General features: G+C 47.6%; 1 protein-coding gene across 2 annotated transcripts in view; it reads right to left on the bottom strand.

Annotated features, from left to right (window-relative positions):
• Nucleotides 1-24,801, bottom strand: part of EPHB1 (EPH receptor B1) — a 430,653-nt gene that overhangs the window by 60,299 nt on the left and 345,553 nt on the right. For both annotated transcript variants that reach the window (XM_082460821.1, XM_082460820.1), the window contains 4 exons: nucleotides 23,439-23,601; nucleotides 19,719-19,827; nucleotides 18,816-18,880; nucleotides 6,779-6,901 (listed from right to left, as the gene is read on the bottom strand). In XM_082460821.1, coding sequence (XP_082316947.1) covers nucleotides 6,779-6,901; nucleotides 18,816-18,880; nucleotides 19,719-19,827; nucleotides 23,439-23,601 — 460 coding nt within the window. The remainder of the gene's footprint in view (nucleotides 1-6,778; nucleotides 6,902-18,815; nucleotides 18,881-19,718; nucleotides 19,828-23,438; nucleotides 23,602-24,801) is intronic.

Below are 24,801 nucleotides of genomic sequence, written 5' to 3'. Positions count from 1 at the left end.
CGTGCCAGGTTAGTGCCAGTGATTCTTAGCAGTTGTTCTCAAAGTGTGGCTCCTGTCCAACAGCATCAGCATCACCTGGAAACTTGTTAGAAAATGCAGATTTTCAAGCCCCATTTATACCCAGCTGGATCAGAAGTTTAGTATAGGGCCCCGTGACTTGGGTTTCAACTTGCCTCCAGGTGATTCTGATGCCTGGTTCCTCTTTGAGAACCGTGGCCCTCAGGGCTGTCAGCTGAGTATCATTTTGCCAGTTCCTGTCACTGCCCTCCCGGACAGCTGCTGAAATTATTCCCTACAAGTTTCAGCTCCTTGACAAAGTGAGGAAGAGAGAAAAATGGCTCAGCAGCATTAAATGCCTCAACTATTATATGTAAAATCAGAAGGAAAGAATTTTCAATTTTTGAAAATGAAACATCCAGCCTGCCAGCAGGCATTTCAAGCACTAGCTGTTGGCTATGTGCAGCGTGGATCTACACACAATTGCAGTCTTCTTTTTTTTTTTTTAGCAGCATTGTGAAGTCACAAACTGCCTTAGGGAGGGAAAAAGGAAAGCAGAGCTTCTCGCTACTAGTTCAAGCTTCCACCGGGAAAGAAACTTTTAAAGAATTAATTTAAACTAGGTTTTTAAGTATGATTTCCAGCAAGTTTTCACACTGTCCTGTGCAAGATAGGTTATGGCTAAACCAGGGATAGTAAAACCATGGCAGGCATTCCACCACCTCCTGTCCTTGCACCCAGGACAGACATTACTAGTTGATCACAACCCTATTTCTCCTCAGCAGAATTCCCCAGGTACCCATTACCAGGCTACTGGAGTTGGCAAATGAGATGGAATCTAATTAATAGGCACGGTGCCCACAATACCTAATACCTAGATGGCGAGAGTAAACCTAGTTCTCTCTTTTCTCATAGCTTCTTGTGGTCATTAAACAACCACATACCTAGATATTACTTATTTTCTTAATATAAGCAAGCACATATAATTAAAAATGCTGAATATCTTGGCCCTCATTGTTATTCTTCTTAAGGAAATTACTGATCATACTAGAATAGGAGGACCAGAGGATGGGACAAGGGTATTCTAGAAAGAACATGCTCTCCCCAGGGCATCTTTGTGGCACCACCATATGGGCATACTGAATTCTAGGAGAGTCCTGTCATTCCCAGCCAAGAGGCTTGGGTATTCCAAACTGCTAGCTAGAGTTTGCCATCAGAAGCAATGTCTCTATACTTAGCTGTCATTTTCCAGAACAGTGACAAAAGTGGCGGGTAGTGTGGGAGTTACGTTCACCAGACTAAGATCAACCTTATCTGGGTTTCAGTTTTTGCTCTACCGTTAACTCAGTCCAACCAGTAGCATGGCCTTTGGCAAGCTGTTCACTGAATGTGGATATCCTTACCAGTCTACAAATGCATGCACGTGCACAGATGTGCGTGCACACACACACACACAAACTAACACACAGGGCTAACAGGGTCATTATGAGAGTTGAATGAGACAATGCTTGTAAAGTATATACATGTTGAGTGCATGGCAGTTATATTAATCATACTTATAGACAATATCTATTTGATTTGCTCCTCTGGAAACTCTTCCTGCTGTGACTCTCATCCAGTATGAGGCTACCCTCATCCTGCCCATCCTCGCTCTGAGTGAGCCCAAGAGAGTCAGGCTGGCAGGTGACTTTCTACCAAATCATCCCCAAGAAACACATCCTCTTCTTCAAAGAGAAATGGTGGGCCTTGCTGGCCCCATTCCATCCATATACATCACAAATTCCCTCTCCGCAGCTCTGCTCACCCAGCCCTCTCACCTCAAGCCTCTTTCCCCTTCACGGTAAGCCATCCACAGACATGCTGGACCAGCAGCTGCTGAGTCAGGGGAAGGTGTGTTTATTAATTAAAATACAACTGGCATGTGTCCCCCTGGATGACCCCTTATGGTGACACCTCTACCTATATTTTCATGCATTTGTCATGCTCAGGGCTGCTACATACAGTTATGTAGGTTGCACACTGCATGACCCAGGAGCACCATTTATGCTGTAGAGCCCAATTAGACATGGCAGCCCTGCTTTATGCTCTGGGCATGTCTACAGATCAAACCGATCAGAATGAAGCATTGGATCAGAACTCCACAGGTCAATTGAAGCTGACCTGTGAGTGACTCCTATGAGTCAGATTCATGGTTATAAAAAGCTGACATCCTCCAAAGATACCAGATGGCCGTCTGCCCTCTCTAAAGGGACTTCAATCATTCCCATCATCTGCAGGGAAAAGAGGAAGGATCAGCCTTCCTCATTCCACTAGGCTCCTTTCAGAGCACTGAATGACTCACCACCTCACTCAACCTCTCTCTAGTCTCTCTGCGTTCTCCCAGACTCCACCCAGTTCTCCAAATTCTTATCCCTGTTATGGTTTTCCCCCAAGGACATTCAACCATACACAACAAATATTTAACTAACTGAGTACCTGAGTGTCACACCAGGCCAAGCATGGGACTCACAGAAGTACTTACGTTTCATCACTCCCATGGAACTTTGAGCACGGTGATAAAAGAGGGTCACTAAACAAATAATTACATAATGATTAATGAGCTAATTATACAGTTGGCCCTTGAGCAACATGGGTTTGAACTGCACAGGTCCACTTCTACGCAGAATTTTTTTCAATAAATAGGTACTACAGTACTACACTATCCACAGCTGGTTGATTCCAGGGATGTGGACCCATGGATACAGAGGGCTGCCTGTCAAGTTATACACGCAGAGTTTCAACGGCTCATGGGGGTTGGTGCACCTAACCCTTGTGTTGTTCAAGGGTCAAATGTAATTCAGTCCTCTTGGCTGGTGTCACACCTGGCTCACAGTGACTTGTTATTTATTCCTTTGTTCAATATCCTCAACAATTGTAGAAGAAACTTTGGAGGTTGGTGCCATTCTTCAACCTTTTAGTTTTTAGATTTTACTCTATTGGCCTTTACTCGCAAGCACAACCTCCAGTCCCACACCCTGGGGGCCAGGCAGCCCCCCTCTCCCTTCAAGGTGTTTAACCTGATGGCCCTCGCTTCTGGCCACAACCTCCATGCCGTGTCTCCCCATCAACTCCAGCCACCAAGCCCACTGGTCACTCCATTCGCCATGTGTGGGTACATTCTGGTTTAGATGAGTTTACTCACTGCAAAGCAGCCTTCTTTACCACCCTTGATCCCAGCATCGGCCATCTCAAAACTTCTCCACGTTTCCAAGCCCCATAACTGGTCTGCATGCCTCTGAGTCCTTACCTACCCTTTCCCAGCACCCCTTCCAGTCCAATCGAAACACAGGTTCATCAGGTTCTTCTCCCCCCTCACTCCTACCACCCGCCCTGCTCAGAAACCACCCCACTCGCCATTTTCTACAGGACAAAATCCATACTGCAGTCTCTGGATTGCTAAGCCTCAGCCTGATTCCAGACTTAATGCTTGATTCCTACCTTCAGGAAACCCCTCCCCAGCAACCTCCTCTCAGCCTTGTTCTCAGAATGTGCCGCACAGAGTGTCAGCCCATCCACAGCCTCCAAGCCCTCAGAGGACTCTTCCCTGAGTCCTCTCCGGCCATCAAGCCTCTCCTCCTCCCACCTCCGGGGCTGCGTGTTCTCTGGTCCCTCATCTTAGCTCTTAGTCTCCTCCCCTCCTCTCGTGGAGTGGGACTGCATCTGTGTTAGACAGTAACATATCAGCTGGGATTATTAGGCACTGAGTGTGTTTTCCAGAATCCACCACAGTCACAGGATGTGATCTTCTTGAATTCTCAACCTAATCCCTCTTGCAACAAACATAGCCCTCTCCTCTGGATCTATTCTCAGCAGGAATGGGCCAGTTTTTCTGCAACCTCTTTGAAATTATCTTGCATCTTCTGGAAGGCCGGAGTGTGCTGGTAAGCATTCAACTACCAGCTCTCCAGAAAACGAAGAAACAAAGACCCCTGATTTGCAGCATTTGCTAATTCTCATGGTGTAAATACTCCTTCCATGGTTAATGTCAAACTACCAACAAGATGCCACCGAACACAGGGCTGGAAAAAGATGCACACAATTGGCTCCTGCGAAGTAGTGCAAGCTGGCTCCAGCACACCACTGCTGGAAGGTCATGGTCATTCCCCTCCTTATGTCATTTAATTTTCCTCTTCTGTCTCATCCTCTCATGAGTTTCACAGAAACTTACTTTTTCTACTAGTTTCCATCCTTGAAAGCTCAGGCCAAAGGTGATCTCCTTTGTGAAGTCTTCCTGATGCCCCAACTCACTCCCAGAACAGGGAGCTAAACACTACTCTACGTTGGTCACAACCTTTGCACATACCTGTGTTGTGGGTTGTGTGAAATAGTGAGCATGTTACTGGCCTGTTTCTCCCCAAGACTGTCAGACCTCTGAACAGGAGAGTGTCTGTTCTTCTCCACACCCACATGCAAAAATTATTCAATAAGAGCTTATTGAGGGAAGGAGGGAAGGAATAGAATGAAGGAAGGAGCAATGATTTCTGATTCTTCTTCTCATGTTGTGTTACCATTTTGCAGCCCAGATTTGGTCCCCTGAGCCGAATCTGCCAGGTGGCTAAGGGAAATATTGCCAATTACACTGCATAAATGTTACCTTACAAAATTTTTTTTTTAAAACTCAACCTTCACACCAGCTCTTTTAGCACAATGTGAAGTCAGTCTCAGTGAAGCAGGGCATGGGAGAAGCAGGAGTGGTGACAGAGAGAAAGAACCGGAGAGTGGAGAGAGGTTGACACCAGCCAGGAGTGTCTCCTGTTGAAAGTGCATCAAGTTACACATAGTGAATTCATATCCCCAGGGATTAGCTCTGCGATCAGTAGCAACTGGGCAGAAGTCTTTATCCCAAGCTGCTGGCCACCTTATAAACTGCTACATGTATCAACCCTCCCCAGGATCAGGTGAGCCATGGTGGGGACTGAGCCTTCTCTGAGCAGCATGCACAAAAATGGCAGCATCAGCAAATGCTACCCAGCATCAGCAAATGCTACCCAGCATCCAGCAGTTGGTGAGCTCACTCCAAGTTGCCACTCCTCAGCAGGGTCATAAAGTGAGAAGGCTCTTTACTCCTCACCCGATAAAGTCGGGAGGGGGGCTGACGTGTGCTCTCTGGGATGAAATGCAGTCCAGAACACATTGCTCTAAGCACATGACATAAATAACAACATTAAAATCGCTAGCACCATTGCCACATGACATAACAATGAACAACGTGGAGGAATAGGATGCTGGACTGAACGTCCTCTCCCCCTGCCCAACACTCTTTCAAGTTTACTGGACAAGTCTGAGCCCCTATGAGTCATCAAATTTATCTGGGATCCAGCCTTCCAAGGCATGATCCTTAGGTCTGTCAGTGTCTAAGGGGGAACAGAAAATTATCTGCACAGAAGTGAAAGTCGTGGTTCAGTATTTAATGAAAGTCAATGGGAAATATGTATAGATTCATGTGAATCAGATTATGGCCAGCCTGCTGGAACACGTGAGGGGTTGGTAGGAAGAGAGTGTTGTGTCCTGATAGGGAGAGTCCCAGCACCCACCACAGGGATGCCATGAGGTTGGAGCTCTTTAAGAGGGAAATCAGAGCATGAGAATGGTGGCTTAAAGGGGCAAGCTTCCAAATGTGACTTTCAATTTCACAGATGGCTTTTTGACCCCTCAGTGCATTAAGAGAGGCAGTGAATGGAAGGAGTGTGACTTTCCCCGTAAAGATAATATATGGAGTGGCTGTCTGGAAGACTTTGACTAAACATATCTTATGGAGTTTAAAATATTATTCGGAGAGGCAACCCCATGGCTCTCCAAATACTGACATGAAAAAAAGCACTTCCAAACATAGGAACTACAAAGAAGAATACAACATATGAGTGAAGAGATATTGAATAGTGGCTAATACAATTTAAAGAAGAAAAGAAGACAAAGAATGTTGTAGAAAAAAATGTAAGAAAGAGGACACAAAGCAAACACATCTTTGAGAAGATTCAGAAAAGATAGCAGAAGGGGCAGGAAAGAGATTACTTCCAAAGGAATGATATTTTGGGACGTTTTACTCACTTACATCAATAAGGCTGGATCCATTGCCCAACTGACTCAACTACTGATCCATTAAAGGAAGATGAAAATTTTAGATCAGTCTTTAGGTAGAATTTCCTAAGAGCATCTCAGGCAGTTAGCTCTCTGCCGGGCTGGGTTTCTATTCCAATGCAGGAAGATGGATGAGAGCACGTGTTTTTTGGGAGAGAAATTTGTTTTGTATTACCATCCATATCGTAGATCTTTTGTTTATAAATATGGATATGGGTGAGCTTTCTTCTGGAAACACTGGTCCCTCTTCAGTTTATCATGGTCTGCCTCCAAATCCATGTACATCAGAAAAGGAGAACTGAAAGTGTGGGAAGAAATCTTGGCCCAAAGCCATGGAGATATGCGAATCAGTGAAGGGGATGCTAGGTCCAGCTTGTAAAAATGTGTATTTCTCAATTGGTTACCCTCTTTCTCTCTCTTTATCTGCATTTGGTGGTCCATTTCCAAAGCTACTTCTGAATCTTTTTAGACTAGAGTTGACTTCTCTGCAATACCAAATAAGCTTGGACACTGCAAACAAGCTCCCCAGAAGATCCTTAGACACACATTGTAGATGGCTTAGACATATCTTCTGGGGAAAAAAATGGTAGAGAACACCCAGAGCAGTGGGAAGAGGATGTTTGGACACCAAGAGAACAGAAAGGAGGAGAGGGGAGAGCCATACCTGCTCCGATGACCTCTTCGATTTTCACAAAAGAGACATCAATCTCCTTGGCAAACTCCCGGACAGCTTCGTTGGGGTCCTCATAAGTGAAGGGGTCAATGTAGATCTTCATCCCTGGGGAGCCTTTTTGGAGGAGATAAGCAGGGTTAACGTCCCAAAGAGGACACGGTGGTCATTAAGCACTGGCTGATGTCCCCAGCAGTAAGGGTATGACCGGGGCAGGGGTGTCTCTCCTACACATAGGGCTGCCTCTCTTTTACTTGCCGGACCTCCCCATCTCCCTTCCCTCTGGGCCATGCTAGCCTGGTTCTCTGTCCTCTACTTCTCCTCTATATTTTCTTCTGTTTTTGAGCTCTTGATGAAATGTGGAGCAGATTACTTATAAATGACAGATCGGGACCAGTTCCCACACCGGGCACTCACAGAAGGCAAAGAAGCTGATTGATGCCAACCAAATGCATTAGCAGAAAAGTGGTGGTAAAATGGTAGGGCAGATATCAATATTTATCAACTTGACAACTTTCCTGGGTGGAGGCCACCGTTAAGGTTATAACTGACGGCTGTGTCCAGGGCTGGAAGAGGGATGAGGATGGATTTTAAAAAAAAAAGAAAGAAAAAAATTGCTATTAGAAAAACCTCAAGATAGGAGTGCCAAGCCAGTATACCAGAAGAGAAAATGGGAAGAGAAAAGCATAGAAAACACTGGGAGAGGAAAGAGCAAAGTCTACATAGAAAAAAATGAGGTGGAGTGAAAGAAAAATGGTGATTGAACCCCCATGCCTTCAGACACAGTGAAGTATGAAAAGTGAATAAAATGGTGAATGAGAAATACATAAAGGAATATGGACTTTGTCACTGATGTTTACAGTGGCAAGATAAATAGGTGTGCACAGGGACAAAATAGAGAATCGTCATTGCAGAAAAAATACATTCAAAAAGTGGAGAAGAGGGGACAAAAGAAAGGAAATGGAACTCAAAAACAAATGGATTCATCACAATGTCGCTTTTCACCGTGTTGGATGTGTCATTAAGCAAGAATGGAGATGGTTTTCCTGGGGGTGATGTGGTGGGAGGTGGGCTTCGAAAGCTGCTCAGCGCGGTCTGGCATCGCATCCTTGGGAAGAGCAGCCATTTTCCCTGCCCGCCGCTGCTGTCTGGTTCGTGGAAGGGACAGGTCAGCAGGGCAGGCAGGTTTGCAAAAGCCCAAGTGCTGTGCCCGCGGTGGAGGCTGGATCTCAGGTTCCCCGAGCTGAGCTCCTCTCAGCACACACTTCCCACCTGGCCACCGTGGCTTCTTCTCAGTGAGTCCCAGCCCTGAGCGTGTGGTCTAGTTTTGGCATCTTTCATCCCAAAAACTTCTGGTGACTCTACAGCTGCCCCAGATTAATGTTGCCGTGATCACCAATTCAGGCCAGAACACAATCCAGAGGGAGAAGGAAGATGCAGCAAACAATTAAAGGGGGATATGTTTTGAAAGCCAAAGAGAGCCAGGTGTTCTGACCAGAGGAATTGCTTCTTTTGAAAGCTGGGTTATTCCCAGTCATGAAATGAAAGCACTCCAAGCATGCTAGGCGGCTTGATTTAGGGTGGTCAACATCATTCTAGAATGCTCTTTGAAAACTTGGGGATGACAACATTAACTTTGGAATCTGCTGATTGAACTTTGGACAAAGCAAATCCTCATCTTTATAATAGAGTGTTCTAATCCCTGGGGGGATGGAGGGAGGGAGAGAGGGGAAGAGAGAGAGAGAGAGGGAGAGAGAGGGAGAGTTTAATAACAGTGGACAAAGGGGAGAACAGAGCTGGAGGTTCATCCCTTTCTCCTTTGATCTGGAGAACAAGTGAAGTGCAAGAACGATTGAAACCACATAGAAAGTCTAACAACCCAGACCAGTATCTCCAGGCAGTCTCACTTTGGGTTTCTCCAGAAGCAACAGCTTGAGACAAGGTTTTGAAAGCAAGTGGCTTATCTGGGAGGTGATCCGAAGAAGTAGCCGCAGGCGAGTGTGACAGGTAGGAAAGGAAGGCAGCCTATGAAAGGTGTGCTCTCAAGGCACTTACTGCCTTGGGGCTGTGAGTAATTGACACAGGCTTAACTCCCCACCCCCTAGGAATCTCTGAGACCCTATGCTTCAGAATTGGCCCACCCTAGGGTGGAGGGAGCTGGCGAAGCTCCACACGACTCCCATCAGTCATTGGTTGAGGGCTGGCTGCCCTGCTGGGCAGGTGGGCGGGGAGACTCCAGGGCCTGAGAGGTGCTTAGGTGAAGAAACACAGATGCTTCACGTGGAAGCCGGCTAGTGTGCGCTGGAGGGGTGAGCTCAGAAGACGAGGTGACCACAAAAGACCCACTCAAAATGCTACAGGGGCAGCAGGCCAGTGTCAACAACCTGTGACTTCTTCCCAGTTCTGGGCTGAAATGAGAGAAGTCTCAGAGCCCAGAGGCTGGGATCTAGAGGCGAGGTCAGAACCCCAAAGCCTCTCACTAGCCGGGCATTCTGAGGCAAGACTACATACATCTCTTATAACATTGTTTTCCTCTGCTGACGGAGGAGGGAACACCTTCTTCCTGGGGCGGCTGTCATATTAAGGACCATGTTGCAAGTGACATACTTAACACGGTGCCTGATGTACAGGGAGGGCTCACAAGCTGATATGCTCGTGATCATTATCAGTAAATTGTTCTAGGAAGTGTTTGGGGCGGTAGGAAGAGGAAGCCAGGGGACGAGCATGGGGGCTGGGCATTGAGGGGCTGTAAACCGCTTAGGGTTATATTAGTTACTTTAAAAATACCACCTTGTTATTTTGGATCAAGGGCTTTTAAACGATGTATGCTAAGCTGTCCTACAGGAACTCTTCCATGGAAACTAATTAAACAATCTAGAATGTGCTGTAATGAATGGTTTGCAAGTAAAGACATATATAAGGATGAATGAGAGAGGGTTCTGAGTTAATGAGCTCCACAGATACTGGCCCCAGTCAATTCTGGGACGGAGCTATTCCCAGAAGGTAGAGGCTCATCTCTTGATGGTGCCAGGATTCATTTAGGTCAGTGGCGTCCGAGCAAGGGCATCTGCATGGGAGAAAGTTCACATTCTAATCACCGTGTGGTGTATTCACGGGCAGCTGTACTACCGCACTGGCTTGTGGAATTAAGGAGTGCGTGTGTGTGAGTGTCTATGTGTGTATGCATGTATATGAGTGTGTGTATGTGTGTACAAATGTGTACGTGTATGAGTATGTGCGTGTGTGAGCACACACGATGTCTCAACTGCTGTTCTGGGCCAGGCAGGGGCTTTGGTCATCGCTGAAGCTTTTCACAAGAAGCCGAGGAGGTGGCACGGGGTGTAGACCTGGTGATGCAATGTCAATTTAGAACATCCTGCACCTATGCGGGGTAGGAATCAGTTCTTGTTTTCCCTGAAATTGAGGATACCATTGTTAGACTGAAGAAGGAAAACTGAAATCAGAAGTCTAACAAATGGTTCAAACTCAGTGCTTTTCCTCTGATGAGGGTCAGATAGGGCCAGTCTAGGAATGGCTGCGGGCAGGGTCCCTAGTTCCTAAGTCTGAAGAGTGATTTGGCCGAACACATGCACAGGCTCTCCCTGCATCCACCTCATCTCGGGATGACTCATCTCTCCAGACCTCTTTCCCACATCACAGCTAGCCTTTCTCTAGTCCCAGAAGATGATGAGGAAAAATAAAATGTCTTCAGCTAGGCAGAACAGGTCATTTGTCTTTTGGCTCATTTTGTGTTTCTGCATAAATCCTGCATCAGCCTGTTCCTGCTCCCACTTGCCAGTGAGCAGTTTTTAATTATCAGGGAAATGGTATTTAGTGCAATGAATCACCAGACAGTGAACAAGGAATTCGAGTCAGCTGTGGAGTCGGGCACAGCCAAACGTTTGGAGACAGGGCTCAGAAAATGTTCTCAGATGGTGAGTGTTGGGGAAATATTATTAATGGCAGTTATAATAATATCAGATGTAATATAGCTCTATAATGTAAGACATTTTATAATGCTCTGTCCAATGCTTCACATTATTGTTAGTGTTAATATTATAATATTTATAATACCTTATAGTTTCTGATTATTTTCATCATTTTTAACATAGGTTACATACCTTTGGCACAAAAGTGGTACGTACAGATCTAAACTGATTGATGGTGCTGAGAGAGAGAAAAACAACCTTCAATTTTATGATCTTCTAGTTTACTAATCTCTATTAAAGATCTGATTTGCAGATATGTTTATTCTTTGGTCTCAAAACCCATTTATGCTATGAGTGGGGTCACAGCCTGGACTGTTAAAGCTTTAAAGGACCATAGTCCCAGGAGATCTGCAAAATCTTAAACATGAACCAAGGCTTTAAAGGTATTAACTTTGGGGAGAAATGACTCAGCCATTATCCAGAGCCTTCTTGCATGGCAGGGAGCAGTCCTTGAAGCACAAGAAGTTCCTGGGTATTGTTGGAGATCCTGTATCAGGAGATTAGTGTGCTCTCAAAAGGGAAGAGGCTGGGATAAATTTGGGGGATGCTGGCAGATTGTGGGGTGTAGCTAAAAAGTCAGCTCGACATGATTACAAGTGCCAGGGTCTCAGGGCGGGATAGCATGGGCTGGTAAAGGGCCAGTTCTAAACAGTAAGTGACATTTAGGTATTAAAAGTGGAAGAAGATGGAACACTGCCATTCAGCCCTCTTGTGCATTCAGAAAGTACAAAATCAGTACCACGGACAGCTTGCAGGTCCCATGAGGGAGGCTTCAGGGTGCCAGGAAGAGCCCAGTGCCCTCCTGCTGGTGGAGGATTCCTAGAATCCCACAGTAGGGTCCGGAAAGCTAGTGCATAAATTAGGTTGTTTTCAGTTGTTGATAACTTGTGTCCCAGCAGGTTTGATGGAGCCATAGGAAAGCGGGACATCTGCCTCCTCATTCCCCATTCTGGAGCCAAGGCAGACTTTGTCATATTCGTGACTCACCTAAATTTGGTCCAGATATCTAAGCACAAGAGGGAAGCTGTTTAGGAATCTGAACGTAAACTCCGGTTCCTGGGAGGGACCTCATCCAGTCCTCTGCCTCAGAACGTTGATCGCCCCTCTTTTTCTCAATGTTGACCAGACACCCAACTAGCCCTGTGCCAGGGACTGTGGGAGCTACAGGGAAAACAGAGCTCGTGGAGTTATCAGGTCACTGAGACGTGAACAAACCGGGGAGCAGTGCCAGAGAGTCTAGAATCAGGATCCCACACCTGGAAACAAGCTGTAAGTGCTGCAGAAACCAGAGAAGACGGAGGACCGTGGATGCTAGTCTTCAAGGTCAGAGTTCTAGAAGGACAGGTCATGTGGTCCTTCACTGAAGAGAGAGAAGCTTGAAGTGTCATGAGGCACAGCTCAGAGAGAGACCTGCCATTGTGCGAGCGGGGACAGTGTGGTCAGCTTGAGTGTGGAAGGAACTGGGAGGTCTGAGGCAGAACAGTGTTAATGCACTAGTGGGAGGGCCTTGACTACCATCAAAGGCACCTGGATTGCTGCCATTGGACACACAGAGCTGACAACTGTGCCAGCAGCAGGGAAGGGATGTACTGAGAGCAAGGGAGTTCATTTCGCTGACAGCCCACAGCACTCCCTTGCATCGTTGCGGGGAAGGGGCTGGAGGCTGAGAAAACAGCTCTGAGGTTGCTGCTGTAATTACGGTACAAGATAACAGTTTTTAAGCAGAGCATCGCAATGACAACAGCAGAAGAGGCAAAAGAAATTTCAAAGGAATAACTGACAGCACTTGGTGAGCAATTAAAGATGAGGAATGAAGGAAGGACCAGAAGAATCCGAAACAATGCCAAGACTTCCAGAATTAAGTGGTCCTATTAACCAGGTGATGGACTTTGGGAAGGAAACCCTATTGTTAGGGAAGTTTGCACACGTGGCTTTAGACTTTGAATGCATGGATGAAATATGCAAGGCCTAGAAGTCAGTCAGAAAACTCAGAATGGACTCAGTGTCCAGCCAAGGCTAGAGGGAGAATCCAAGAGAGGGAGCCCCAGGGTGGGCAACAAGGCTGGTGGAAAAGCACCGAATCTGAGGAAGCTCTTCCTTCCACTTTCTGTTTGGGGGTTTCACCATATTTCAAGATTTGTTCTTAAAACCACAGTTATTGCCTAATATGTGTCTCCAAGAGAAGGAAAGTGGACCACAGGCTACTTGCTATTGAGGAAGGAATTTCAGGAAAAATAGTCTAACATCTCCCTGCTTCTTGGGTATCAATGACCAGGACAGGCAGGTCCTTCCAGGCAAGGCCCACTGTCTCTGGGCCACTGAAGTCCTGCCAGGAACCTGAAGGCAACAGTCTAGGAGCTGGGGACTCAAAGAGTTACCCTGGCTTCTAGAGGCTCTGGCTTTGAGCCAGCAGCAGACAAATGGGTGAAGCTAGCTCGTTAAATTTATTTGACATTTAATAAGCACTCACTGAACACTCAGCCACCTTTTGCACCTGGGGGCCTTTCCTCCTCTTCCCATAGGCCCTCATTTACTCATGTTCAGGTACTAATGCTCCTGTTACCTTCAGGAGAGGCAACCAAAATATCTATGGTCTGTGTCCCTCCTCCAGCTACACCTGACCTTCACCCTGGTGTCCAAAGGCGATTTCCAGTGCGCTGGATGCTGTGTCCTGTACAGTTCGGATATGTCCCTTCCACCCAGAGTCAAGAAAGCTGGGCGTAGAATCTTGTGTCGAATCAAGTCCAGTGTCCTACCTAAAGCAGGAATCCTCTCTACAACATCCTCTACAGCAGCCTTTACTGATATCTGTCTCTGCAAGACCAGAGAGCTTACCTCCCTCCCCACAAAGCAGCCTGTCTCTCTGTGGACAGTTGCAGTTTGGGGGGCTGTTCTTACATTGAATCAAAGTCTGCCTACTTGGATCTCTCACCGATGGTTCCATTTAACACAACAAAGCACAACAACAGTATCACCTTTCTTTTGCCGTGATGGTGTCATGCTTGATTTTGACCCCCATGTTCCTGCCTGCATTTCTCCAGCACCAAATCGGTTGGTGTCTCGGAGGTGACAGGTCAGGACTTGGCACCCTCCATGGGTCGGCTGCTTTGTTGACAAACTCCTTCTTGACACATGGGGTCCCCAGAACCAAGAACGTCCTTCTAGATGTGTTCTCACCAGCACAGAGGACAGCATTTCTGTGTATCACCTCCTCTGATCCCAACTTTAATTGTGACCACAGAGTCATAAAACTCTGGACAGGCTACTTGACTTCTCTGAGGCTCTGTTTCTTCACATGCAAAATCTACCTCATGGGACGGTTATGAGGATCAAATTAGTTAATTTAAAGTTACTGTGCTCAACATAGTAAGTGCTCAAATTGGAGGCTTTTAGTAGTATTCTGCATTAGTAACAGTACTTAACCTTTTTTATTAGCTTTTTCTCACTCCTATTAGGCATGTGATCAACTAAGTACTGAAACTTTTCCATACAAACAGATAGCAAGTCAGGTCTCCTCCTTTTTGTGCCGCTTTATTTTTGTTTTAACCAACACTAGCTTCTAGATTTATCCCTCTAACATTTTGTCTTGCAGATTTCAAATTAGCATTCAAAGCTGTTGTAGAGTTTTGAATTTTGATTCTGTCTTCTGTGGAGTTCCTTAAGCCACCCAACTGTTACCTACAAACTTGATAAGCATCCCTAGGCTTGCACTTGACTCATGAATTTAAAAAAACAATCAAACAAACAAGAGATTGAATTGGATGAGAACTAGAATAAAACTGGTGACTTCCTTCCTGGCTGACAGACTCACTAACTCACCAACTTTTCGTATGACGACCAGCTCTGTACCCACTTTACAGTGCTTTCCCATGGGAGATCATCAAATATTTTTGCCAAAGTAAAAATCCACTACATATACAATTCCTCTTGAATTTACTAAATGCATAACCCTAGTAAATGAGATGAGGTCCCCATAACTTTTCTTAACAATCCTGTGTTTGCTCCCAATGATCACTGAATTTAGTTTCAGAACCCATCTGCTTCCCAGTCTCTTGAGCATTTGGCAGGGATCAAGCTCACCCTCCTGTTCTGTGGTCCCTGTGTTCTGTCCTCTTGTCCTGTGTGAAAATTAGTGTGTTTGCCAGTCTTATGGTCTTTAGACACATATCTTATTTGTTTTTGCTTTTCTCAAAGCTTAACAAAAGTAGCTCGGTGATTATATCTGCAGTTGCCTGTAACAAGGAGATGATTCTGTTAGGGTTGCTTTCTGAAAGCCCTTGACCCCTTACCAAGCCCTTACCTTCTTCTCTCCCCACCCCTGCACACTCCATCCATCTCAGAAATCAGTGCAGTGTCATTCACCATCAAGTGTATAGTTGTCCATCCAAGCCCCATAAGTACCTGGTAGCATTTCCAAAATGTAGCATCAACTGGAACTTTTCTAAAGATAGATTACCCAGCTTACCCTAGCCCACCTGGATCATCCCATCCAGGCAATTTTTAGTCAGCCAGCACCTTCTGCGGACTGGCCCATGGAAACCATGAGAACACTCCGTCTGTCTGCCTCTTCCCCGACATGGGAAACCCACACTCCCACCCACCCTTGAACATGAACCACAGGTTCCCAGGCTCTTCAGCCCAGCATCCAGCACCACATCCATGCACTTTCACTTCCCTACCTGCCTTCCCTCTAGTCTCTTTCACCCAAATCAAATCCCCCTTACAAGTCTGTTCTCTGTGCTGCAGGCTCAGAGTGGGGATGTAAGCCAGTGCCCTAGGGAGCACTTGGCATTCTCAAATTGACCAGATCTGCCAGGGCTTCACGGACTAGAGAAGGTATTATGTTTGCCAACATTTCTGTTACGTCTCCTTCAGCCTTTGCACCAGCTTGAAAGGCAGGTCTGCGAGGGCAGGGGCCACTGACCTCTGTATGTGGCCCTATGCCCTCCCTGCCTGCGGGGAAGAGAGACAGGGGCCCCCTCTGGTACTGATGAGTGAGGCTGGGGAACTGCTGCAGGTTTTCTGTCCCTCCCAGGGTAGGAGGCTCTTAGATGTCCAGGTTACCATCCACGTCCCACAGTGAGGTGCATGCATGTGGACGGCCCAGGAATGGTTATGTGCGCACATTCACATCAGGTGCATCCAGCTTTCTGCCTCCTGCAGTGGGACCCAGAGAGGGGACCAACAAACCGCCAACCAGGACTTCTGAGATCGGTCCTCACCCCATCTTGACTTGCTCCTGACCTCCAGCCACCTTGAGCCTCTGCAATATGGTAAGATCATGGGCTCTGCAGCCAGGTTTAGAGGGTGTGCGGTCCACCTTGGCCACCCATGAGTGGTGAGACCAGGCAAAGTCATGTCATTAATGTCTGCCACTTAGAGTGGTTGTCAGGGTCAGAGGGATTGAAATGAGCCTCCAGAATAAAGTTCCCAATGCACCGAGTAGGCTTTCCATAACTAATTACTCCTACCCTCCCCCATCTCGGGCCAGGCCCATTCTCCACCAGAGCCTTGAGTTTCCTCTTCTGCTATATGCGTGCTGAGTCTTCTCCCAGCTCCACAGCCCTTAGACTGTCATTCTCCAACAGTAATAGCTTTAGTCAGAGTGATGGATGTCCGTGGGAGAAAATGCACTAATGCAACTCAAAGCATGAGGCTATGAGTTTAGAGAACCAGAGTGCAAAGAGGAGCCAGGTTTCGGGGACTGGATAAAAAGAGAACAGTTATGAATAGGAGGAAAGAGCATTTATAAAAAGGAGAATGGATTTAAAAAGAAGACAGACTTCTAAGGCCAAGGAGGGAGTGAATTCTGGTCCATGAAGAACTCTGCATTCCCGGGTCCCACCCTCACTGGTTGCAGCAAGGCCTCTGCTACCGCAGACTGGGTGGTGGGTTTTCTGTGGACCCTGAGAGCCAGGGAAGCCTCCTTCTGTTGGCCTTAGAGGGGACAGAGTTCCCCAGAAGCAGGCTGTGAGCACTTTGGGAGCAGACCTCTGTGCACGTGGGTGCCATGCGGCGGCCCAGCCAAGCCGGCCCCTCCAGAGCAGAATGGTCACGTCTGAGGTTGAAGTGCCCAAAAAGGCAGCAAGATGCATCCCAGCTTGATGCTTAGGGACTTTCTGTACCCCGACTAAGGGGTGGTGACAAGGCTTAACTTACATCCCTTTAAAAAGGGACATTCTCACCTTTGGGCGTCTCTAGTCTTCAAAATGGCACTCCTCCTTTTGAACCCAATTTTGTGTCCTCTGCATTCAAGCCCACATGGCCATCTTTAAATGTTTCATCCAGAGTTCAAAGGATGCCAAATCTGAAATAGACTTTATAGTGGCTCTCAACATGGCCAGGAGTCAGCCCAGAGCAGGGAGGCGGGGCAATGTCAGAATCCCGAGAGGCAGAGGCAGGGAGGCAGGGCAGTGAAGAAAGGCCTCCAGGTAATTCTGATGCACCCTGGAGGGGGCACCTTCACCTAAGAATCACAGATAAATCAAAGTCTCTGTTCTTAGGAAGCTAAGGCCCTGCCTGGAAGGGAAATGCACCGGTTACTATAAGAAAAATCATCTGTAGATTTTGCCGTGAGGTGCAGTCAGGATGTGAGGAAAGGAGAGAGAACACATTCAAGTTTCCCCTCTAAAACCAGTGATGTCTGGTTAAAATGGAAGCCCAACTTGCCTGCTGGGGGAAAGAAAGAAGGGTAAATGGGACTCTGAGTGTTGCAGGATCTGTGCCTATAGCCTTAGAAGGGGGCTGCTCTCCCAAACCCTCACTCCCCATTTGTGCTCTGGATCGTGGGGGCTGCCTGGACCACCGTGGGGGCCTCAGCCGGTGCCCAGCCGGCAGACCTCTCCCAGCCATGACGGCGGAACAGCAGCCCAGCTGCCAGGGGCTTGGTCCTCTACAGACCCTTGGCAGGTTCTTGTTCTTGGATTGAAAGCCCCCAGGGAACAAAACCATATCTACAGAGTGGCCTTTGTGCAGCTCCAGCCAGCATCGACCTTGGCAATGCCCGAGCACGAGCCCCTCGGCAGTGAAGATGCCATGGGAGCATCCTGGCATCACTCTCCTGCCTTAGGTGACCTCAGGTGAAAACTTTTGCCTTGGAGCCCATTTCCGCTCCCAGAACCGCCCAGTGAAAGCCAGCTTAGGATGTGTGTAGACGGAGCCTGTTTTGCGTGCTCACTGCCCAGTGAACAGGGAGAGGGGGCAGGCACAGCCACAGCAGGACTGAGGTGAGATGCAGCTCATGGCGGAAGCCTGGGACAGAGAGGGCACAGCACACAGTGCTGGGGCAGGTTTCTGAGGGCGTCCGTGGAATTCAAAAGGAGTTATTTAGAATCAGAGAGTGTCTGCTGTAAAGATCTAAGCGTTCTGCTTTCTGGACTGAGTGGGACCTTTGCAGATCCTGCAACGTTGTCATTACACAGATCAAAGAATAATCCTGACACAGGCCTTTATGTTTCACGTTGGCGAGGGGAAATTTTAGTTATAAAATATTACATTTAGGTTTTGAAAAAAAGAGAGTAGATAATGAGTGAGAAAAACTTTTAAAGGCACTGCTTAAAAGAAAACACTTGGGAGATATCCCAACACTTTGGCCTCTCAGGCTCTGCTATCTTTTTAATTCCCTACATTCGTGTTCTCTGGCTTATCTGTGAAGTTGGTTAACACATTCCCCAGCCGCTCCATTGGATAAGATAAGGCAGAAGATGTTAATAGAGAACCCTCCGTCTTTTCCCACTGGGTCTGATTTCAGGATTCATTGACTTGCTAAACCCAATCTTCTCCCTGCATTCCATGTCCTCTATGGGCTTATCAATGCAGAAGATAATCTACCTGCCAGGCATCCAATGAGTGCCCACAATGGGTGGACACAGATGGGGTGAGCAGCCTCGGTCCCTGGGGACCCAGCCGCTGGGCGCTGGGGGCCGGGTGGGGGCTTGTGATTGGGACCGGCCAGTCTGGCTATAAGGAGCCGTCGAAGCACTTGCCTGCTCGACTCAGTGGTTCTCCGGGGCTCAGGTGGTAGGTGTCTACTTTCTACTCACCTCGGCCTGTGCTGTAATGCTGGAGCTTATCACTGTACACAGCTTCTTTGCTGTAAGCCCGTTTCCTGTGGACACAAGGGAGAGGAGCGCTCTCAGCTGGGGTGCACCCCGACCACTCTGCTCCCGGGCCTCCTGTCCTGATGGGGGCTCACCCAGGCATCTCGTGGGGTTGGGTACTGCAACTCTCACTTCAAGTGGAGCTCCTGTCGTGGCCAGCATTCTGGCTTGACCACCACCTTGGGCAGCTGGGTCAAGGTCTTTCAAGTCAAGGTCTCTCAGAGGCCGGGCAGGGCTGTGCGTCTCCATCAGAGCTTGGTGCAGAGGCTCTGGATGACGCCTATTAGCACTCTGGCCGCACTGCAGAACTTCTCGGGAGGGGCCAGCTGAATCTGGGCTAACCACCCAAGGCAGCAGCAACAGTATTGAAAATTCACAAGGCCTTCAGGGCCTGCCCTCCTGCAGACACGGAGCTCCTCGTTTCCTCCCCGGCTCCCCTCCTGCCCCACTGCGCCCTGCGTGAGGGCCCTAGCTCTGTAGCCAGAGGACGGGCTGCGGCACAGGGCGTGGTGCTCCAGTGGGTCAAGTGAAATTTTGTAACTGTCGCTCCAGGAAAACCGTTGTGTGTAGGTGGGCTAGACGTCTTGGCTAAAATGAGGTTTGAGGACGAATGCTCAGAGCCTTGCCCAGCTCTTACAGAGAATTTTATCCCAGGCACAGAGGAAATAAATAATCTGGAGAATTCTAGGCTGCCTGTGGACGGAGATGGGATGATGAGTGTGGTGAGTTTGATGGTGCGTCCCTGAATGGTCAGGCCCTGTCCAGTCTGCATGACGTGGGAGGGGTCCACAAGCAGGGCTTCCTGCGTCTAAGGAGAGCAGGTGGGAGCAGGAGCGGGGGGCCTACCTGCTGCAGACGATGGAGATGGCCACCAAGGACACGACGAACACGACCCCAGCCGCCGCCGAGCCAGCGATCAGGGGCAGCTGCTCACGCAGCTCAGACTTGTAATCGTCTAGGTGAGAAAGAGGCATTAGAAGTTTCCTGTATGCCCTTTGCATAGGGCTGGTACTCAGTGATGACAACAAAGACATTAGACAGATAGATAGATAGATAGATAGATAGATAGATAGATAGATAGATAGATAAGATAGGTTCTATGCTTCAGAGCTGTAAGCCTGACCCAAACCAAGAGTAATCTTTAAGTCACAAATAAACAAAAACAACGAAAACCAAATGACAGTGTCAACAATAAAGGCAAAACAGCAGTGACAGAGGATCTCAGAACTAAATTGATGACACTGGTCCCAGAGCAGAGGTGACTCTGATCTACATGCCCTCATTCGGAAGGTCTCTCAAAGGTCTGTCAGCCACATTAAGGATACGTCCAATGGGGGGAATGGAAACCACTGCTGAAGTACCTTCTAAAACACAAAGTTGCTGAGATGCAGCCCAGTCAACAGACTCGCTGAGCAGAGATTTAAGAGTATCTGCAGCCAGCAGGCACTGCACCCAGTGCTGCAGAGGATGAAGGAAATGCCAAGAAATAGCCCAGCACTCTCAAGCTCATGCTCAAGAGAATGGGTCCAGGCTTCTGCTGGTGTTAGAACCAGGCTGTATCACATGGGGGAGCGGTTGCCCGCCAGTCACAGAGGCAGACAGAGCTCGCCCAAACCCTGGCTTTACCACGGGGAGGCTTGGTGATCTTGGACAAAGCATTTAGTCTCTCTGACTCTCAGACTTCTTATCTGTTGTTAAGATAAATTTTTTAATCAGATCATGTGACATATTTCACAGTGTTTGGTCTATCACGGATGCCCTTAATACGAATTCTCTTTTCCTTAATCCATATAAACCACTTGGCCCCATGGGTTATTATTATTATTGTGGTTATTCTCTCACTTGGTGTCAAGGAGCCATTATCGAATGTTCGGGACTGAAGCAGACGGAGGTCAAGCTAAGTATGTGCTATTACAAGTAGGGTAGCCGGATATAGTGAATAAAAGTATGGGCTGGCCGGTTAAATGTGAATTTCAGGTAAACAACAAATAATGTTTTAGTCTAAGTATGACCCAAATATTGCATGGGATATACTTAGACTAAATTATTTGTTGTTTATCTGAAATTCACAACATTTAACTGACCATCCTGTATTTTATCTGGCTCCCCTAATAATAATTCCTGTTGAAGTGAGGTTCCCATGTCCTGCATCAGAATCACCCAAGCCCGACTGTTAGACCTATTTCCAGGCCCCTCAGACCTACTGAATCAGAACCTATGAGTGAAAGGCAGGGTATCTGCGTGTTTACCAAGCACTCCAGGTGGTTCTTAGGAACCCTGATGTTTGGGAACCATGCTTCAACTCTGTGTGTGGAGGATGAGATTTCAAAAGACAAGGAAGTTGTTCTTGAAGCCTCCCACTCTCTAGAAATCAATTTAAAAGGCTGAAGGTAGAGTTTCAGTTTCCCTCTGCTGCGAGCTTTTTGTAATATGTGTGTTTTAAAAAAAAAATTTGGCAAAAAATAAAATAAAATAAAATTCATGTTAATTTAAAAATTTCTAAGCCATGTGACCTTCACCTTTTCCAACTAATTTCTAGAGAGTCAGAAGCTTCGAGAACCAATATCCTTGGGTTTAGAAGTCTCCTTCTCCACCCACAGAGTTGAAGGATGGTTCTCAAACACTGGGGTGCATAAGAATCACCCAGAATACTTGGTAAACATGTAGATACCCTGCTGTATAAATGGGTTTAAAAAAAAAAAATGAGGCGACCAAGTCAAAAGTTAGCAGGTTGTAGCTAAGAGCAGCCAGGACCACAGCGGCTCTGCCCCACATGGAGGTCACCTGCCCAAAGCATGGTCACTGACCCTGGGCGGTATCCCACAGGTCCTGCCCGCCCCAATGACCCTATCACTGACAACCTTCAGACTCACCTTTGTGCTGCAGGGAGGCCTGAAGCCTCAGTGAACATAATTACTACCGATGTGTGAACCTCAGTCATTAAGATAAATACTCTCGAATTTGGCCACTTACCAGAACTCTCCTACATCCAACCTCAGTTGGGTTTACAAAACTTAACTGCCAAATGTAAAAGGAATAGCCTTCTTGGGAGAAATTTGTTACTTCTTGATTTGTCTAGCAGAACTGCCAAGAGACCAGTACTCAGAGCATTCTGAGTTTGGGCTTTTAATCCTGTGTACCTCCTGATGCCAAAGTGCCCATAAATCTAGATGGTAAGTGAGGTGCAAAGAGGGGAACAGAATCCTTAAGGAACCGAAGACAGCCTGTGTTCTTTCATACCAGCAGTATTACTCATCTGGATAAACTGGCTCACCTTTCTACCCTAACTCACCATCCTCAAAATATGAACCAAAACTCATCTAAAATAAACTCAGAGCTGGCTGCAAACTCTCATCCTACAAAGGCCAGACAGCTCACATCAAAGCATCCAGGTACAGATCAATGGGAAGTGGGGGGCAAGCCCCCAGCTCAAGGCAGAGTCCTCACACTAGGATGCCCACCAGCATTGGCTTCTCTTACAATTTTTCGTAAGAAAATGGATATTATAATTTTTATATAAAATCATTTGATTTTTAAATCTTTCTGACGACTTTTCAAATTGTTTCAAAATATAATATGGGTCAGTAGAAAACCTCAAGCCCTCTTAAGGGCCTCATCAGAGAGTGCTGGCCTAAAATAAAATGTTATGTAAGGGCAGAGTGTTTTCTATATAATTTAAGTAATAAAGGAAAAATTAAAGGCTTTCAATTTGTGACGCTGGGAATAGAGTGACACCTGGGAAACTATCAGGACACAGCTCAGCAATGAATGAATAAATATAGACAGATAGGTGGATAGATAGTAGATAGGTAGATGAATACATACACTACGGTAAGTGGCTAAGGTAGAGACAGACACCCATACACAAGGCTGAGGTTACAGGGAATTGGATTTTCATAACAATTAAATGAGGAGGTCTCAGAGGACTGGGGGAGATTGTTAAAACAGAGAACTAATAAAGCTCAAAGGTGGAAGTATTTTTGGTGACAGATTGTGTGGCCTTGGGGATATTTCGGAAACCAGTGGCCATGCTCTCTGGAGACGCCTCAGCAGGACCTACTGAGGGTCACACATGAAGCTGCCTCAAATATTCTGAGACACGTGGCACAGCCACTCCCCAAATTGTGTCCCTCTGTTTTCTTTCTGGAGTCCTCGGCTCATGCAATGAGGCTGCATGTTCAGCTCCCAGCCGCCAGAACAGAGGAGTGAAGTGGGAGTGAGGGTGAAACAACACAGGCACCAGCAGAGGCATATTCTTGAGTTCTGTGTGCGTCTCACTGCTGTGCAAACGCAGGCCAACACGTGGGGGCCTCTGCGCATGCGGGGTACATAGACCTTTCCAAGGCAAATCCACTAGATATTGAAAAATGGGCCAGACTTCAGACAGATGCCCTGCCTAGTGAATCGAGGCGTCTACACGGCCCTACCGGGGACAAACACTTCCTTGGGAATTCCACTGGAATCCAGTTAGCAGTTGGCAGTTTGGCTGCGAGTACAGCCTTGCAGGGGGGCTCTTCTCTCCTCCAGCGGCCTGCCCTGTGCCCAGGTCACCGGCCTGCCTCTTACCATCCGTCAGAGTCTGGAAGCACATCTTGCCGCTGAACTTGCCGTAGCCGGCCACGGTGCGGGCGCGCACCTGGACCACGTACACCATGCCGGGCCGCAGGCCATCGATCCGCGCGGTGTTGGTCTGGCTCCTGGCCATGGAGGAGTTGAACTCGTTGTGTTCCTGCAAAAGAGCAAGGGGAAGAGGTGGGCAGCCTGCTCCTAAGCATGCGGGCCCCTCAGTTCTTGGTCCTGCAGACCTGCTAGAAGTTGTTCCCAGCCCCAAGCCATCCCTCGAAACAGGGACAGACTGGTCTGGATCTAAAGAATGTCAAATCAGCTCTGGACCATGTGGTGGTGTGCTCTGAAGAGAGGGGTCTGAACGAATGGCTGAGCGCTCACGGACTGGCAAGGGGGACACAGTCATTTTCTACTCCTTCTCCTCTGGGGTTCAGAGACAGAATCACAAAGCACATCCAGATTTGCAAACCCACTCTGATCTCTGACCTCAGCAGAAGCGAACAGGGTCACGTTCACACCCTACCTGCCTCTCTCTGTGTTGCTTCTGCTGAGTCCTGGTCTTTCCTCTCCTCACTCAAGATCTTCTCGGTCACTCTGCACAATGGCTATTCTAGATCACTCCTTAAGGGCCCTCAAGTCCTTAGACAAATGGCTTTGTGTCCGCTCACTCCGCTGAAAACTTGAGGCCGTTCTGGACTACCTGCTTCTGCCTTCGCTTTGGTGTGTGTCCGTCTGGGTCCCCATAGTCTGAGTTCCTCTCCACCAGCATCGAGGGAGGACATGCCCCTTCTCCTGGAGAGCAGGGCCTGTGTCCTCACCTCTCCCACTATCCAGGGGGTCAGCCCCACCCTCCTGTGTGTCACTGCCTCCAGCACCTTCTGCCCTGCCCTCTGCAGTCCCTGTTACCTGCACACGTGTGTCCTCTGGCATGCACAGACCTTGCTTGGGTCTCTTCCTTCTGACCCTCCCATCCACCGTGAGTGCCCTTAAAGGGTCCTTGCTTTTGCTCTCCTTGCTGCTGATCTTGTGTAATATATGGTTTGCACCTGGACTTTTGCAGCCTCCCATCTTTTCTGCCACTCCCTCCCTACCCAAACTAAACTTCATTTGTAAAAAAGATCTCTGACTCCCTAAAGCTATTATCAGATAAAGACAAAACTCCTCAATCTCAGTCCACGGGTCTTTCATAACAAAGTCAATTCCAATCTCTCACATTCCCCTAAGTCGCCAGCTTGCTTCCCCTCCAGGTACCACAGGCCTTCGCTTAGGCTGTTTTCCCAGTTTGAAATGCCTCTCTCCAGGCCTCCTCTGCAGTCTCCAGTTTCCTTACACCTACACCCCTCAAGGCCTCCTCTCCTAGGAA

This window comes from Balaenoptera physalus, assembly GCF_965194825.1.
Source record: "Balaenoptera physalus genome assembly, chromosome: 4".
In the NCBI taxonomy this organism is placed as follows: Eukaryota; Metazoa; Chordata; class Mammalia; order Artiodactyla; family Balaenopteridae; genus Balaenoptera; species Balaenoptera physalus.
The sequence above is the reverse complement of the archived record's forward strand: the minus strand, read 5'-3'. Positions and strand labels throughout refer to the sequence as shown.